This window comes from Palaemon carinicauda, chromosome 9, assembly GCF_036898095.1.
Source record: "Palaemon carinicauda isolate YSFRI2023 chromosome 9, ASM3689809v2, whole genome shotgun sequence".
NCBI classification, from domain to species: domain Eukaryota; kingdom Metazoa; phylum Arthropoda; class Malacostraca; order Decapoda; family Palaemonidae; genus Palaemon; species Palaemon carinicauda.
Window position 1 is genome coordinate 58783756 of NC_090733.1, and position 17387 is coordinate 58801142.

The 17387-nt window shown below is 39.9% G+C and overlaps 1 protein-coding gene across 1 annotated transcript in view; it reads right to left on the reverse strand.

The window, feature by feature from the left end:
* The window catches only part of LOC137646437 (sortilin-related receptor-like), a 248303-nt gene that overhangs the window by 128427 nt on the left and 102489 nt on the right, over window positions 1-17387 (reverse strand). The window contains exon 10 of the mRNA XM_068379537.1: window positions 675-909. Within this exon, the coding sequence (XP_068235638.1) occupies window positions 675-909 (235 nt within the window). The remainder of the gene's footprint in view (window positions 1-674; window positions 910-17387) is intronic.

Here is a 17387-nt window from a genome sequence, read left to right on the forward strand (position 1 = left end):
CATGCAAGATGAGAACATTATCATCCTTACTCATAATTTTGTATGATTATTTAAAAAAAACTAATTCAGTATTAGTTATAAATTTTCTAAAAGTTTTTGGTAGCTCAGCATGATTCTTGACATGTCATTTGATATTGTTATCGCAAATTCTTGGTTACCACAAGTTTTCAAGTACACAAGAAAAGAAAAAAATGATGCTACACTGTTAACACTAGTAACAGATTGTATTTCATCATTTGCCTAATTAAGTAGCGATACTAATCTAGGTTTCAAGGTTGACAAGAGATCAAATCACACCACAAATTAGGCAAATATAGTAAGATCTACACAATTACAATAAACTTGCTGAAAACAGATAGAAATGGTTTAGGCATGTGCTATGAGGGTAGAACAGTAGTTAATAATAAATATGATAGTATATAATAAATTAGAGCACAGATAACCTGAATTAGATGATAGCCAATGCAGTGTTTTTAAGGCAGAGGATAATAAAAAGAACTCTTGACATCTAACTTTGTAAAGGTAAATCCTAACTTCAGAATATTAATACTGAAGACAAAATAATTTTTCAAGAATTCATATCACAAATTTCAAGTTTTGTTTTCAGCTAAAAAATTCAAGAAGATTAATTAATGGAGGCTATTTTTCAAGAAAATTAATTTCCCTCAACTCACCGGTTATGTGTGTATCAGTGGTATTGGTTGAAACTTCACCCAACAAATATTTATTTTCCGGACGAGAATGACTGATTACATAGCTTTCAACGCCCTCAACTGGGTCCCATTTTAGAGTTGCAGCTGAGCTATTAACACTTTCTACTTTCCATTTTACTAATGAATTGACAGACTCCCTGACATAGACAGCGGATTCACTTTCTTTGCTTGTGTACATTGAATTTGCTACTGTCACCTGTTATAAAAAGGAAAAAATATTTTTACATGAGTAACTTTCTCTTTAGAAGATTAAATTGTTTTCTTTTAGAAAAATCTGAACAAATCAATAATACAATAGCCTGACAAGAGAAACTATATATGGTATTTTACTTTGTTAGAAAACTTAAGATATTAACAGTGTTCTTTAAGTATGTATGCCTATAAACAAAACTGGAAAAGAACGCAGGACTACACTAAACTGTTTAAATGGTTTAGATCTTACTTACTAGATATTCAAAACCTAAGTTAGCCAAGATTACTTCAGTAAAGCAATAATATACCATAATTTTTTGTGAAGTGATATTTAATTCTTCAAAAACTGCACTGCAACAATGATGAAAAATGTAATCAATGGCTGCAATAGAGATCCAATTCTTTTAACACATTTTACAAAGTTTACTAAGTGTTTAACTATTACTCAATCACATTGCATACAGTATTCACATGCCCTATGAACTGACTGGCAAACATAATATATGATCTAATTATTTCTATACACCTCCCCTGATGTTCATATTGCTTCCATAGAAGCTCAGTTTAGTGGAAATTTACAGGTAAAGTTTTAAAATGTCTATTTTCAGTTTCTCATGCACGTCGGTAGTGATCAGATCTCTCCAGACAGTTCGCTCATCATTATTATTAATACTAGCTAAGCTACAACCCTAGTTGGAAAAGCAGGATACTATGGGCCAAAGGGCTCCAACATGGAAAAATAGCTCTGTGAGGAAAGGAAATAAGGAAATCAACTACAAAAGAAGTAATGAACAATAAAAATGATATATTTTAAGGACAATAACAACATCAAAATAGATCTTTCATACATAACCTATAAAGAGACTTATGTGTGACTGTTTAACATAAAAACATCTGCTGCAAGTTTGAACTTTTTGAAGTTCCACTGATTCATCTACTGTACCTGATTAGGAAGACCATTCCACAACTTGGTCACAGCTGGAATAAAACTTCTAGGATACTGTGTAGCATTGAACCTTATAATAGAGAAGCCCTGAATATTAGAATTAACTGCATACTTAGTATTACAAACAGGATGGCACTGTCTGGAAATAACTGAACACAAAGGATGGCCAGAATTAGGAAAAATTTTATGCAACATGCATAACGAACTAAAAGAACGACAGTGCCAGAGATTAATATGTAGATAAGGAATAAGATATTGAATAGCCCGTAAGTTCCTGACCAACAAATCAAGATAAGATTCAGCAGCTGAAGACCAAACAGGAGAACAATACTCAAAACAAGGCAGAATGAAAGTTAAAACATAGCTTGATCACCGAAAATCCTAAAACTACTTTCTCAATAAGACTAATTTTAGTGCAATTGAAGAGACATATCGAATGTGTTTCTCAAAAGTAAATATGCTGTCACAAATCAAACCTAAAATTTTATAAGTCTTACCAAATCTCTATAAATGCGGAGATCCGGATGTTGAGGAGCCATTGTCCTTGACCTACTTACGATCATACTTAAGTTTTGTTAGGGTTTAACTTCATGCCCCATAATTTGCACCACAAACTAATTTTTGCAAGATTTCTATCAAGGGATTCAGCAACCCCAGATCTATACTCAGAAAATGGACTTCATGCAAAGAGAGTAGCATCATCAGCATATGCAATAAGCTTGTTTTCTGTGGCAAACCCCATATGTGTATATAGTATGAAAAGTAATGGGCCAAGACCACTACCATGAGGAACACCATATATCACATTCCACAGTAATCACTATGGTACCCATCAACAACAACTCTTTGCGATCTATTACTGAAAAATTCAATAATAAGGCTAAGAAAATACCTACCCACTGTTTTGAGTTTGAAAACAAGGGCCTCATGATTAACATAGTCAAAGGCAGCAATGAAACCAAGGCCAATTAAGGGTTTTTTTTTGTACAGCATTGGAGATTGTAAGAAGGGCATCTCATGCTCCAAGGCCTTTACGAAAACCATATTGCAAACTAGGATGGTAATTAGCTGAACTTGAGCTCCCACAAACACATTTACATAATGAAGTAACATCACCCATTCTTCAACAAGTGTAAAATACCTCTTCCTAATTTCCAGAAAATAATGTAACTTAGGAGCTAAGAAGTTTGCAGTCTTTATAAAAAAACAAAGTAAAAATACCCAACATGCATAACAAACCAACTGAACAACAGTGCCAGAGACTAATATCTAGATCAGGAATAAGATATTCAATAGCTCATAAGTTCCTGTCCAACAAATCAAGATAAGATTCAGCAGCTGAAGACCAAACAGAACAATACTCAAAACAAAGCAGAATTAAAGTTAAAACATAGCTTGATCGCCGAAAACCTGTAAACACTTTCTCAATAAGACTATTTTTAGTGCAATTGAAGAAGAGACATATCGATTGTGTTTCTCAAAAGTAAATATGCTGTCAAAAATCAAACCTAAAATTTTATGTCTTACCGACTTAAAAAAAAACTATATATGCGGAGATCTGGCTGTTGTGGAGCCACTGTCCTTGAACTACTTACTATCTTACTTTGAGTTTTGTTAAGGTTTAACTTCATGCCCCATAATTTGCACCACAAACTAATTTTTGCAAGATCTCTATCAAGAGATTCAGCAACCCCAAATCTATACTCAGAAAATGGACTTCATGCAAAGAGAGTAGCATCATCAGCATATGTAATGAGCTTGTTTTCTGTGGCAAACCACATATGTATATATAGTATGAAAAGTAATGGGCCAAGACCACTACCATGAGGAACACCATATATCACATTCCACAGTAATCACTATGGTACCCATCAACGACAACTCTTTGCGATCTGCTACTGAAAAATTCAATAATGAGGCTAAGAAAAGACCTACCCACTGTTTTGAGTTTGAAAACAAGGGCCTCATGATTAACATAGTCAAAGGCAGCATTGAAACCAAGTCTAATTAAGGGATTTTGACGTAGGAAAAATCTATTTCTGGGCGAGAGACCCGTGCCGCCCAGTGAAATAGCTCCTTTTACATAATTTCTAAGGTGAAAACTGCTATAAATTTACCAAAGAAAAATTTGTATAGGAATGCTAGGTTGAACCCAGCTCGCTCAACTTAATAAGGTGTCGGTATACTACTGGGGCGTGAATTAATCACAACCAGAGGCCTCGCACCATTTAGATATCTCCTGTCAATATCCCCGAACAGCGAGGTGCCGTTCAACATCCTACTACTACTAGCAATCCCACGCCAGTGACGTCACTCCTTATAGCACCCCAGATTGGGGCCCAATTAGGGAGGGACGGGTGGGTTCACTCGCCCAGAAATAGATTTTTCCTACGTCAAAATCCCTTTTCTGGGCTCTGATCCGTGCCGCCCAGTGAAATCGTACCAGAGAATGGGGCCCCAATATGGCTAACTACCTGAAGGGAATAACACAAAAATAACATAGCTGATGAGTTTTAATTCAAAAAAAAGAGGGATGTGGAAACCCGTAAAAATAGATCAACATGTAAATGACAGTGATAATTAGACATGGTAAACAATCAATAATGAAACCCGTAGGTAAAATTCAACAGATATGAATAGTGGTAATCCAGCTTGGTAATCAAAATGCAAAGTTAAACATTCAATCATAGATATGAATATGAGCATGTTACAAAATCCCACCAGGGGAAGATAGAGAGAACCAAGCAAAAGAAAACCCATAACAAATATTTAACATAAAAGAAAATCAGCTCGGGGATTTCAAGAACAAGTGAAATCAAAAACAATTCGTGAAATTGATCAATTGAATAATAAAATACACCATGGTTAACAAAACAGGTAGGAACAACAGGTAAGCCAGGCAGGAGGGAAAGAGGACAGAGCAAGACGTTGTGATTAGGACTCAGTACCTTCAGGAGGAACTATATTCCCTGCAGCTACTGTGGCAAATCTAAGAGCTTCTAAAGGTTTTAGGTAGTGGCGCTTGAAAACTTTAGGGGACTTCCAACCCGTATATTTTGAGAGCTCATCAAATTTCATATGGTGGAAAAAATTAATTGAGGTAGCCACAGCTCGAATATCATGGACATGTGGGAATGATTCAGGATTAGCTTGTTTAATAAAATAAAGAATTTGTTGCCTGATTCCCTTAAGGGTAATAGTTCCTCCATGTTCTCTAATAAATAAGGGCCCTGTGGTTGTAGTGGAACTTCTACTTAAGTAGGATTTCAGGGTGGTAACTGGACACGGATGGATCCCTAGGAAGTGGAACAATCTTCCAAGGAGACCACCTGTTTTGGGGGTCCTCATTTTTAGCCAGGAAAACTTTGTTAGGGGAGAGAAGGACCATAAGGCTGACAATTCTGAGATTCTGGAGCCAGAGGCGAGGCTCAAAAGAAAAAGTGACTTTCTTAATAATGCCATATAGTTACAGGATTCATTTGGGGTGTCAGAGGCTAGCTTAAGAACATCGTTCAAAAACCAGGAAACTGCGCTAGGGCGAGTTGAAGGTTTTAGTCTGGCACAAGCTCTCGGAATGGATGAGAAATATGAATCCGTTAAATCAATGTCAAAACCAATATGGAAGATCTTTTTCAAGGCTGACTTGATTGTAGTAATGGTATTGGCTGCCAGGCCTGATTCAAAGAGAGTTCTGAAGAATGTCACAGTTAGGTTCATCGTCATTTTCTCAACTTGGGAATCTTTCAAGAACTTAGCTAATTTCTTGACAGCTGAGTCATATTGACGGAGAGTAGATTCCCTTTTGTCAGATTCCAGGAAAATAGTATTCAAAGGATCGATGTTTGCACCTCGTTGGGCTGCGAACTTCATGAAGTCCATAAAGTTAGGGCATTCAGAATCCTTAAGGAAGCGAACACATTGTGAGTTTGTACTGTCTGTGTTAGCACCGGATTGGGAATCCGCCGGGGGCGGAGACCTAGTTCTAGCAACAAGGGGAACCAATTGCTCTTGGGCCAGTTGGGGGCTACGAGAGCCACTTGACCTTTGAAGGATCTGAGTTTGTGCAGAACTTTCAGCAGGAGATTCACCGGAGGAAACAGATAAATCATCTTCCAGGTATTCCAATCTAGAATCATAGAGTCCGTGGCATAAGCCTGAGGGTCCAGGTTGGGGGCTACGTAACAATCTAGTTTGCGATTGGATTCCGTCGCAAACAGATCCACCTGGAGACCTTGGACTTGAGATAGTATCCACTGGAAAGATCGATTGTTTAGTGACCATTCCGACTCTAGCGGAGTCGTCCGGGAAAGTGAGTCCGCTACCACATTCCGGACTCCTGCTAGATGGACTGCTGACAGGTGCCACTTGTACATTGCCGCCATGGAGAAAATCTTCAACATGTGGTTTATTTGGGCTGATCTGGAGCCTCCTCTGTTCAGGCAGTGTACTATGACTGCACTGTCGAGAACCAGTCTGATATGGAGATTCCTGGCTGGATTGAGACGTTTTAAAGTGAGGAAGACTGCCATGGCCTCTAGGACGTTGATGTGCATTTGTTGGAAGACCGGTGACCATAACCCTTTGACTTTCTTGTGCTGGAAGTAACCTCCCCACCCTGTTAAGGAGGCGTCTGTGTGAATGACGAGTCCCGGGGCTGGATGTTGTAAGGGAACCGACTTGGAAAGATTCTTGATCTTCGTCCAAGGCTGCAGACTTTTTCTCAGGATTGGGGGAAGGCGAGCACGTTTGTCCCGGCGTTTTGCGATTGCTCTGGAGTGCCACACTCTGTTTATGTCCTTGAGTTTGGACCTTAGGACGATGTCTGTCACGGAGGCGAACTGTAAGGAACCTAGGATCCTCTCTTGGTTCCTTCTGGAGGTCAACTTTTCCCTGAGAAATTATTTTGTATTCCTTGCTATCTCTTTCCTTTTGGCTTTGGGGAAGCACAGCGTATGGGAGCACAGATCCCATTGTAGTCCCAGCCACTGAAACTTGGTCTCCGGGACCAGGCGGGATTTCTCGAGGTTGACTTGGAATCCCAGTTGTCGAAGGAAGGTGAGGACTTTGTTCGTTGCTATACGGCAAGTCTGGACATTGTCTGACCAAATTAGCCAATCGTCTAGATAGGCCACTACCTGTATCCCCTGAGTTCGAAACTCTTGAATTACTGTCTCTGCTAGTTTGGTGAAGATTCTGGGTGCTATGTTGAGCCCGAATGGCATCACTTTGAATGCATAGGCTTGTTTGCCTAGCTTGAAGCCCAGAAAAGGACGAAAATGCCTTGCTATTGGAATGTGATAGTAGGCATCTGTAAGATCGATGGAGGTGGTGATGGCCCCACGGGGAAGTAAGGTCCGCACCTGCGAGACGGTAAGCATATGGAATTTGTCGCAACGAATGAAGGAATTTAAACGAGACAGGTCCAGGATTACTCTTCGTTTGTCTGAGCCTTTCTTTGGCACGCTGAACAAGCGTCCTTGAAATCTTAAGCGACGTATGCTTTGGATTTCATTCTTCTGTAGCAGATCTTTTGTGAGGGAACGTAGTTCTTCTGTTGGTAGTTGGTAAAAGCCGTTCGGTGGAGGAGGTCCCTGTATCCAGCTCCACCCAAGGCCTTTGGAGACAATGCTGGAAGCCCAATCGCTGAACTTCCAACGGTCTCAAAATATGTACAGTCTCCCTCCTACCTGCGGTTTCTCAATGGTTGGAGGATGATTTGCCTCCTCTGCTTCCACGGGAAGACTTGCCTCGGTGGTAACCCTTCTGCCACCTCGGGCACGAAAGGCACCCCTGGAACCCCTGTGACGCTGGTAGCCACGGAAAGAGCCCTGAGCCTCATAAGTGGGGTTAAAGGCGGGGGAGAAGGAAGTTGAGGCGATCTGAGACTGAGGGACCAGGACGTATTGTTCTTGCTGTTGGCCCTTTGAGGTAGAAGGCTGGGGACCTTGAGGAGCCGGTTGGACTGAGACCGGTTGAACCCTGAATTGGGAAGATTGGAAGGACCTCAATCTCTTCCTACCTCGAATTGGGGTACCAGTAGGCTCATATTTCCTCTTTGAAACGAGGCCCCATCTAACATTGAGGTTTTGGTTGGCTCTAGCTGCCTCGCTAAGGACCGAGTTAACTAAATCCTCTGGGAAAAGATCAGGGCCCCAGACTGGAGCTTTGATGAGCCTATTAGGTTCGTGCCTAATGGTGGCTTCAGAGAGGACGTGTCGTCGACAACGGGTCTTGGCGTTTGCAAAATCATAGGCGTCAGCCATAAAGTTTTGCAGTAGTGACTTGGTGAGGACCTTAAGGAGGTCCTCCTCGTTGTAAGTGGCGACGGTCAATTCGGAAAGGGCAACCGAATTAAGAGACCTGCCAAATCTGCACCTCGACTCAAATTCCAATTTAATAAGAGACTCCGGGAGTTTGGGAAGCCATTCACTAAACTGCGTCGAGGCACAGTCCAGGCTCAACTTACCTACCGAAAAGGTAGCTGGGGCGTTCCGCCAACATTCACTGTCTCCCGGAAAGAGAAGGGAGGTTACGTAGGTCTCCCTGAGTTGGGGTAAAGGCTTCTTGTCTTTGATAGCCTGAAAGACCGACTCTATGATCTTGGTCGCACATGGGGTAGGGGTCTGGTCGTCGGCCACAAACATAGTATACGAACTTTTGTAGGCCGTAATCATTGTGTTCAAGCAGTCCCACTCATTGAACACGCGGACCAAGACAGACTGTGCCTGTTCTTTAGGAAAAATAACAGTTTCCTTTGGGACCTTATCTAAACGAATCAGAGCCTCTTCCGTGAGGCGAGCGTAGCCGGGGAAGGGGAATTCAAGACCCGGCGGGTAGAATTCATAATCCGTAAGAGGCCGGGTACCGAAACCTTCGATTGACAGCATACCCTCCGAGAAGGGGGCATGCAATGCTAACCTCCAAGGGTTATTCTCATTGAAAGGAGGAAGCTTGGAGGCGTCGGGGATGGGGTATTGCTGTTGAGGCGGTGGCAGCCCCGAGCGCATGAGTCCTTGAACTAGGCTCTCCACAGAAGCTATCCTCTCTTGCGATTGCTTCGTATGAAACGATAGCATCGACTCAAAACGAGCAAACAGTTTCTCTGAAAAATTCTCCGCGTTAAATGATTCCGCCTGTGGGGGAACAGGTGCCGGAACAGAGGCTACTCCGTGAGAGGTTGAGGGCACAGCAATTGGGTCTTGAAAGACTCTGGTGGAGGAGGATTTAGCCTTCGAGGATGATGATCTCGAAGGCTTATGGTCTTTGGAAGACTTGTGAGTCTTATATAAAGGCTTACGATGAGCCTTCACCTTGGGGGGAACAGGCCGGGGACTGAGATCAGTCCCGGTTGTCCCTTGAAAACCTTGAAAAGAAGAGTGTTCGGAAGTAGAAGAGAAAGCCGGGCTAGGGAGAGGAATCTTAGCCCGGGAACCACCTGACTCACCTACGTCTCTACCTGCGTCGCGATCATCCAGAGCCATGGGTTCCACATCGAGGTTGAGGGTAGCGACGTCCTCAGTTAGGGTGCCGCCCGTCTCTTCTTGGTCCGGGGCCAGAAGAAGAGATTCGATGCTCTCGATGATAGGGTCCGCCAACTCTTTGGGGACAGCAGCTGATGTTTTAGCATGGGGATAGAGGCGGGAACACCATTTCTCAGAGAGGATATAAGGCGAACCCGCCAATCCAGATCTTGGGCTGTCCCCTGTTCAAGTTGGGTGCTCTGAAAGAGAACAGACTATTAGTGAGGAATAATTGTGCCAAAGAAAAAGTGGAGAAGTCCAAGGACTTCGTAGGCACGAAGTAAAAGGCATGCGGGAAGTCCAGAGGACTGTGGCCTTAAAATAATAATATGATTAAAATAAACCATCAAAATATTTTATAACTCCCCACAAGTCTGTATTAATGTAAATGCACTCACCGAGTCAGATGTTAGAGTGGAGGTCATTTTGTAGCAGACTACACAATTGTCCGGATTCCAAACAGCTAGGTCATCCACTTGAACAGAACAGTGAGCGTGCGAACGACACACATCATTGATTTTACATAAACAAGATGTCAATGCAATTGGTCAATAGTTTGCTGCTAAAATCTTGTCCTTACCAAGTTTTAAAAAGGCTAAAATAATGGCGATAACTATGATCATGCCATATTCTATTAATAATGCTTAAGGGGATCGTCCGCCGTGGTGCTTTGACATACTGACTTTCAGAAATCGAAAATAATTTAATTGCTTCTATGTATGCGTAAACATAACGTACATGCTCTCCTGAAGTTTCAGCCAATTATTTTTACAAATAACGAAGATAGAGCGGTCTTTAAATGATGACGTCATCCTCACTGTGTCGTCTGCATGACCGAGTTTGACAGAATCGTCTTTGTGTGATTATTTTTGCATATTTATTGCGATTTTTCCACTTATGTCTCGAAATGTCGTACTTCTGGCAGAAATGGAAGGCATTGGTACAGCGTAGTTGAACGAAATCTACTCCTATGAGGACAACAGCCAGAGTTTCTAAAAACGTATAGAAGTTATAATGCATGTGTTTGTTTACTTGAAGTTCGTATGTACATTGTGGTTTCACAACGTCCTCGGGAACTTTATAGCAAGGCTAATGTTACCCAAGGTCATAGAGAGAACTTATAGCCAATTATTTTTCCAAAGAATGAAGATATAGTGATCTTTAAATGATGATGTTACCCTTACTGCATCGTCTACATGATAAAGTTTGACAGAATTGTATTTGTGTTTATTTTTACCCCCCCCCCCTCCCCCCCCCCTCCCCCCCTCCCCCCCCCCCCCCCCCTCTCTCTCTCTCTCTCTCTCTCTCTCTCTCTCTCTCTCTCTCTCTCTCTCTCTCATGTTTCGAAATTTTGTACTTCTGGCAGAAATGGAAGGCATTGGTAGAGGGTAGGTAAATGAAAACTACCAGCAACGAGAACATCAGCCAGAGTTTCCAAAGATGTATAGAAGTTATAATGCATGTGTTTGTTTACTTGAAGTTCGTATTACTTTGTGCTTTCATAATGTCCTCTGGAACTTTATAGTAAGGAAAATGTTACCTAAGGTCATAGAAAGAACAAAAAGTAAATCTAGAACAAGAAAAAAGAACCAAGAAGAGAGGGGAACATGAATAAGAGTACAAAACTGAAACATATTAACTAAAACACTGGAAACAATGAGAAATTGGTGGCAACTCGTAACAGAGTAATAGTAAACTGAGGGTTCAAATACCTCGTTTAGGGTGCGTTTATGTAGGAATAAACAATAAAAGTTATCATCATAATGTTAGTTTGATTTCTTTAAGAAAAGAAGCAAAAAATTTGTTGCAAATCTTTGGGAGCTCATATCTCAAAAACATACTTATTCCCACTTAGGTACATTTTTCTCACTTATTTGTTGTTCGATATTAGAGAGAAAGATATCATTGAAAAGAGGAATAAAAATCCCACAATTCTGTCTACTGGAATTTTTATTTTATTTTTACTTTCTTTTTCACGATTATTCTGTGTCTAGACAAGGAAAAAAAATTGTAAAAAAAAGAAAAAAAATCAAAATTCTGTCTGACAGAATTATTCGATTTATAAAGTTGTTTTTATGGTATTAGATTCAATACAATTGGTGTTGTATTAGTGGGGAAAAATGTACCTAAATTTTTTTTAAATCATCATTTTTGCTCATAAATCACAGTGTTTGATCAAATGACTTGAAATTTCTATATAATGAAGGTATCATGTATGTCTAAAACATATATAGAAATGGTGTCATTTTGGATCATTAAAAAAATGGCGGACATGGTGGACGGTTCTTCCTCTTAAAATAAGTAACTCTGTATTAAAATGTTCATGTTTAACCATTACATATGGAATTCCATGGAGTCCAGGGGCTATATCATTACAATTAGCAAGTGCGGAATCATATTCTTTTTCAGTAAAAGGAGAATTATAAGACTTCCCTTCCTGTTGCAAAATTTTAAATTTTCTTTTCTTCAATGCTTCTATACTGGTGACCAGGAGCTCCTTCACACTTACATGATACATTTGAGAAATGATCAGCCAGGGCACTGCTAACATCATTTGCTTTAGTCACATACTGACCGTTCACCTTCAACACTGGTAATGGGTTTGGGGTAAATTTGCCGGCAATCTTTTTTATTTTCCTCCATACAGAAGATGGTGGTGTTCTACTGTTGACTGAGGAAACAAAAGACACCCAAGATTGGCCCCTAGCTTCTTTCATGGCATGTCGGAACTGTGGTCTACACTTTTTGTATGTTATCAAATTTTCGTCAGTATGGTGTCTACATAATCTAGTCAAGAGATTTTCTGGGGGCTCTGTGCAAGACAGTTAATTCTGAAGACCACCACGGGATTGGTCGTCATTTGAATAATCCTGTGGATTTGGGAATCAAATCGACTCCTGCTGTATGGAGAGTTCCATTCAATAGGTCTATGGCATCATCAATACTTTCAAACTGTTCTGCAGCCCCCTCGATTTCACTTACCTCACGAAATTTAACCCAGTCTGCCTTGTCAAGATTCCATCGTGGCGATCTTTGTAAAGCTGGACCATTGTTGGTGTTTATAATGATTGGTGCATGATCACCAGTATGCCAATCATCTAATGTCCTCCAATCGAAATCAAGAAATCAAGAGCTTCCAATTGAAATGTCAATGCATGACAAGGTACCTGTCTGATAATGGAAGTGTGTGGGCTCTCCTATATCACGGAGTCCGACATTCTCGTTTTCCGCAATTGACGATATAATATTGCCCCTGGTGTTTGCTAAAACGTCACCCCACAAAGGATGTCTACCATTCAAATCTCCAAGTAAGAGAAAAGGTTGAGGGGGCTGTTGAATCACCTATACTAAATTATCATACGACATGTTATCATTTGGAGGCAAGTACAGAGAGCATATTGTATATTTTCTCCCTATATCAATCTGTACAACCACTGCCTGCAGAGGTGTACAAATAAATAAGGGTATTTGGGGAACATCTCGACGATCGAATATGAGGCTTCCGCCATGGCTCCCTACTCGGTGATCATATGGTGTCCTATAGCTAACATATTTGCGAGGACAAGGAGTATTAGTATCAAGCTTTCTCTCTTTTAGACATACAATTATGGGGGAATGCTCGTGAATTAAGAGCTTATGTTCTTCATATTTGACCCTTAAATCCTAACAATTTTACTGCAAATTGAAGGAAAAAACTATGTATTATTTTCTGGAAGACATCTTGGATGAGGTCTTCCCATTGACAGTTTTTGATTTGACAATATTTTCTGTAGGCTTCTTAAGTGTGGGTCTTGATAAGTTAGGTTTTATAATAGCCTTTTCAGTGTTCTTTTTACCTAATTCTTGTGGGGGATGGTGGACCTTAACCCTGATTTTTCATTGTTTCAAGTTTTCCTGCTGATCTGAAATATCAACAGGCAGAACATTATATCTATTTCATGTCATAATTTTGTTTTTTTAATGGATGGGGGTGAGAGAGATGGAGGTCTCTCTCTTTTCCTATTGACAGGTGGTTATTTATCAGGTTTTGGCATTTTCCCCACTAAAGGTGCACCTGATAACTCAGTTTTATGTGAAACCTCCATCAAATCAAGCAAAGATATACCCTGAGAGAGGTTAGTATTATCCTTTGTAGTGGTGGACAAAGGTTTAATACAGGTGAGCAAAGCCTTAGGTGATACTCTTGCCCTATCCTGTAGAATTTTATCAGAAGATGGCAAATTTCTTTTCTGGGGAATACAGGCAGTAATAGTTGGGTTGGATGTCTCCTGACTCATTTTCCCTTCTGATTTCAATACCTTTGCATAACTTGGTGATTTACTCAATAGTCTCTTGGCATATGCCACACTTATGTGTTCAATATTGGATTTATTGAGAGCAGCCTCTTCTAACTTATATTGCTGGCAGCTCCGATCAGTAGATTTATGATTCAAATTGGTTTATACAATTGGCCTCGTGTACATTCTCCATGGTAAACATTGGAGAGAGTACTACATATTTTATCATTCTTGCAAACTTTAGGTGGATGCCCATAGCTAGAACAATTAAAACATTGTAGCAGCTTCTGCTTAAAAGTTTGAACTTTAATCCATTCATTTTCTATGTAAATGTGGAAAGGCACATCAGCATCCTGGAAAGTTAGGATAATCATTGACATTCCAGGGACTTTGTGCACTTTCCACACCGTTAAAGGACATATGGTTAATATCTCTTCTGTAAACTCATGTAAGTCTCTATTAAAAACTACTCCCCTTCCATAACTTAAGTTTAAATGGGGTTTCACATCTAGCTTTTGTCATCCTTCTCTGTATTTAAATTGCAAAGTATAACAGATTGTGTTTCTAACTTGGCACTGATTAGGAAACTGTTTTTTCTAAACCGAGATATATCTCCTGGTGCGATGGTACCTACTTTCTTTTTAAGAAATTTACATATCTTAAAATAATTTCCTGTACTCCCATTTGACTCAGCAATAACCCACTTTGGTGGTTTTGGCTTTCTCTGGGAAGGTACAACTACCTCTATACCTTTATTAATCAGTCCCAACTAGAGAAATGATCACCCTTATACTAATCGATTTACACTGGCTGCCGATTAAAGCGAGAATTGAATTTAAAATATGTACAATAACCCACCAAGTTATCAGAACCGGGCATCCAAAATACTTGAGAGAATTCCTACATAGTACGCAGCCAACAAATCGTATCAATACGAGAATAGTTACAGATGGCTTCAAACTGTTGGAACCTAGATACAGTATATGTCTACTTTAGGCTCCAGAGCCTTTAAATATGCAGCCCTGAGACAATATAATAAGCTCCCACAAAACATTCGAATGATTGAAGACATTAAGGCTTTCAAGAGGAAACTGAAGACTTTCTTATTTCATGAGTCTTTTGACAGTGACAATTTAACAGTAAATGAACAATATGTGACATGAAATGTTAAATACTCTGAAGAAACAAGGTAAAACGACAGTGGAGGCCCTGTAGAGAGTGGGGTTCCCCTGCTGTATGGGACCAGAAAAGCAGCCATCATAGTAAGTAACACGTGACCCAACACAAGAAGAGGCTTCAGCGGGGACCAACCCTACATTAGAGGGGGACTGCCTCTCTTTAGGTAGGCGCACACTGGTCAGTGAGGGTAGTTAGTCCCTCCCACTGCCAACTCCAATGCCTGGTGTCACCCATTACCAGCAAATATGGGCGACTTAAAACCGGATCACTGGAGCCCGACTCTTAACAGACTAAGTCTGCACCCAATGGGGTCTGCCAGAGGTTGATAGCTTCTAAGTTTGTACAGGTTGAGATGGTATGCCATCCATCCCACCCTGTGCTAAATCCAAAGAAGCAGTCAAAACCAAAGTCGTCCACAAGTTCATGCCCAAGAGGAAGAGGTGGGAGAATAAAAGAAGTAATCAAAAGGAGAGAAATTGCTGACTAATTTAGTTGGATCAACAATTGGGCACCAAGGTCCTGTGGGGAAGCAGTTTCAACGTTAATTAGAGCCCAGCTGCCAATCCCTAAGGCCCCAATCCTCGTCAAGGCTTCAGCATCTGGGGGGCTTGGAAGCCATGCGAGTGAACGTTCTTCAGGAAGAGTACAGCAGGGGGGAGGAGGATGACCCACTGACAACGGCAGAAATTAAGGAGAGTCTAGATGGCTACTTTATAAATGGTGGCTCTCATAGAAAAGAGATACCCAGAAAAATTCATACAGGTCGTGCGCTTGAGTACTGTAATGAAGTTTACCCAAGTCATTTCAGGAAAGTTTTAGCTAAAAAACAAAAGAAAAGTGGCAGGGATGAAGAAAATACGCAGTGTAATTAAATTTAGAAAATACAAAACTTGAAAAGAAATTTTATTTTAAAGTTTATCGTAAAGTGTTAATATTTCCTGCCATTTGTAAATGTTTCCTAAAATTAAGTGTTAATGGTTTCTGTCACTCATACATCTGTTTTGTAAAGTTTAGTGTTTACGTTTTCTGACCCTTGTTACTGTTTTCCTCCGTTTTTCTTTCTCCTCTACTGCCTAGCACTTCGCTCTTGGACATTGCCTCACTCAAAAGGTGAGGTTCCACATTTTTGTTACTGTATTTTTACTGTATGCTCTAATTAAACACTTCTTTTACAGATTATCAATGGTTAATTTATTACTAAATGATCAAAATGCAGTACTTTTCATACATTTAGTACTGTTTGTTGATGCTAATCCTTTTTATAATCATTTAATATGGTGTTTTTTTAGGGTCTGGAATGAATTAGGCTATTTACACGTGAAAGGCGACTCACAAGACAAAAAAATAACTTTACGAAAGCCATTAAGGAACCAATTAATTTTGTGCTGTGAAGCATTACTGTTCTTTACTTTGACGGTTGCCTTTCCAGTCCCATACAACAGGGGAACCCTACTCTCTACAGGACCTCCACTGTTGTTTTACCTTGTCATAGTATTTAAAGTTTCATATCACATATTGTTCATTTATTGTTAAATCGTCACTGTTATACGACTCGTGTAATAACTTTTATGAATAATGAGTCCGACACCCCCACCAGACCTACCCTCTCTCGGTACGCGAAAGCGGTTGTGTGTGGGGGGTCATTTTAGTGATTTTTGTCTTGTCCAAGTTGTTTAACCATGTTTCAGATAATGCTTGTATGTCCAAATATTTCTCTTTTATCATTTCTCGAATTTGAAGTCTTATCATCCTACAGATTGTGTGTGTGTGTGTATATGTATATGTATATGTATATATATATATATATATATATATATATATATATATATATATATATATATATATATATATATATATATATATATATATATCCACAGTTTATGACATCCTTAGTAACCATGATCAGTATTTTCTGCAAGTCTTTTCAATTCCAAGTAATAAGCTTTGCATTCTCTAGAATTTACTATGGGGTCACTTGGTTTGTTTAACTTTGTGCAGTTAATACACTTTGACACTTGCGAATTACACTACTTGGTGGAATGTTTTCCTGAACATTTCCTGCAGACTTTATGATCATTCTTAGACTTGCAATCTTTTTCAAGATGTCCACACCTCTGACAGTGGTAGCACGTGATCACATAGTACCTATCACGTATGTTGTAAGTACCCCGTCGTAACGAAACGTTGTCCTCATTATCATGAATGGCCCTCCGAACTTCAGGATCACATTTCAGCACATAGTGGGTGGTCCCATCTGAAGCATTTTTCTTCAGGACTACACTTATCTTCTCTTCTATAATTTGGATTTGGTCCAGGCAACGATTTCTTTGAATCAAAGCATTTACTACATCCTCTTCATCATTGTATACATTGCATATCATTATTTGTGTTTTAGTTTTCTTATTTTTCTTGTTTCAGTGTCAGCAACTAATGTCTGAGTTTGGTTTGCAGCCTCTTCTCTGATCATTTTGTTTGTAAAGTTTACAACAACATTTCCATTCATAGATGACCTCGTGTTAGGAATGTGATTTTAGTTGTATTTGTTGATTTAATTACCAAT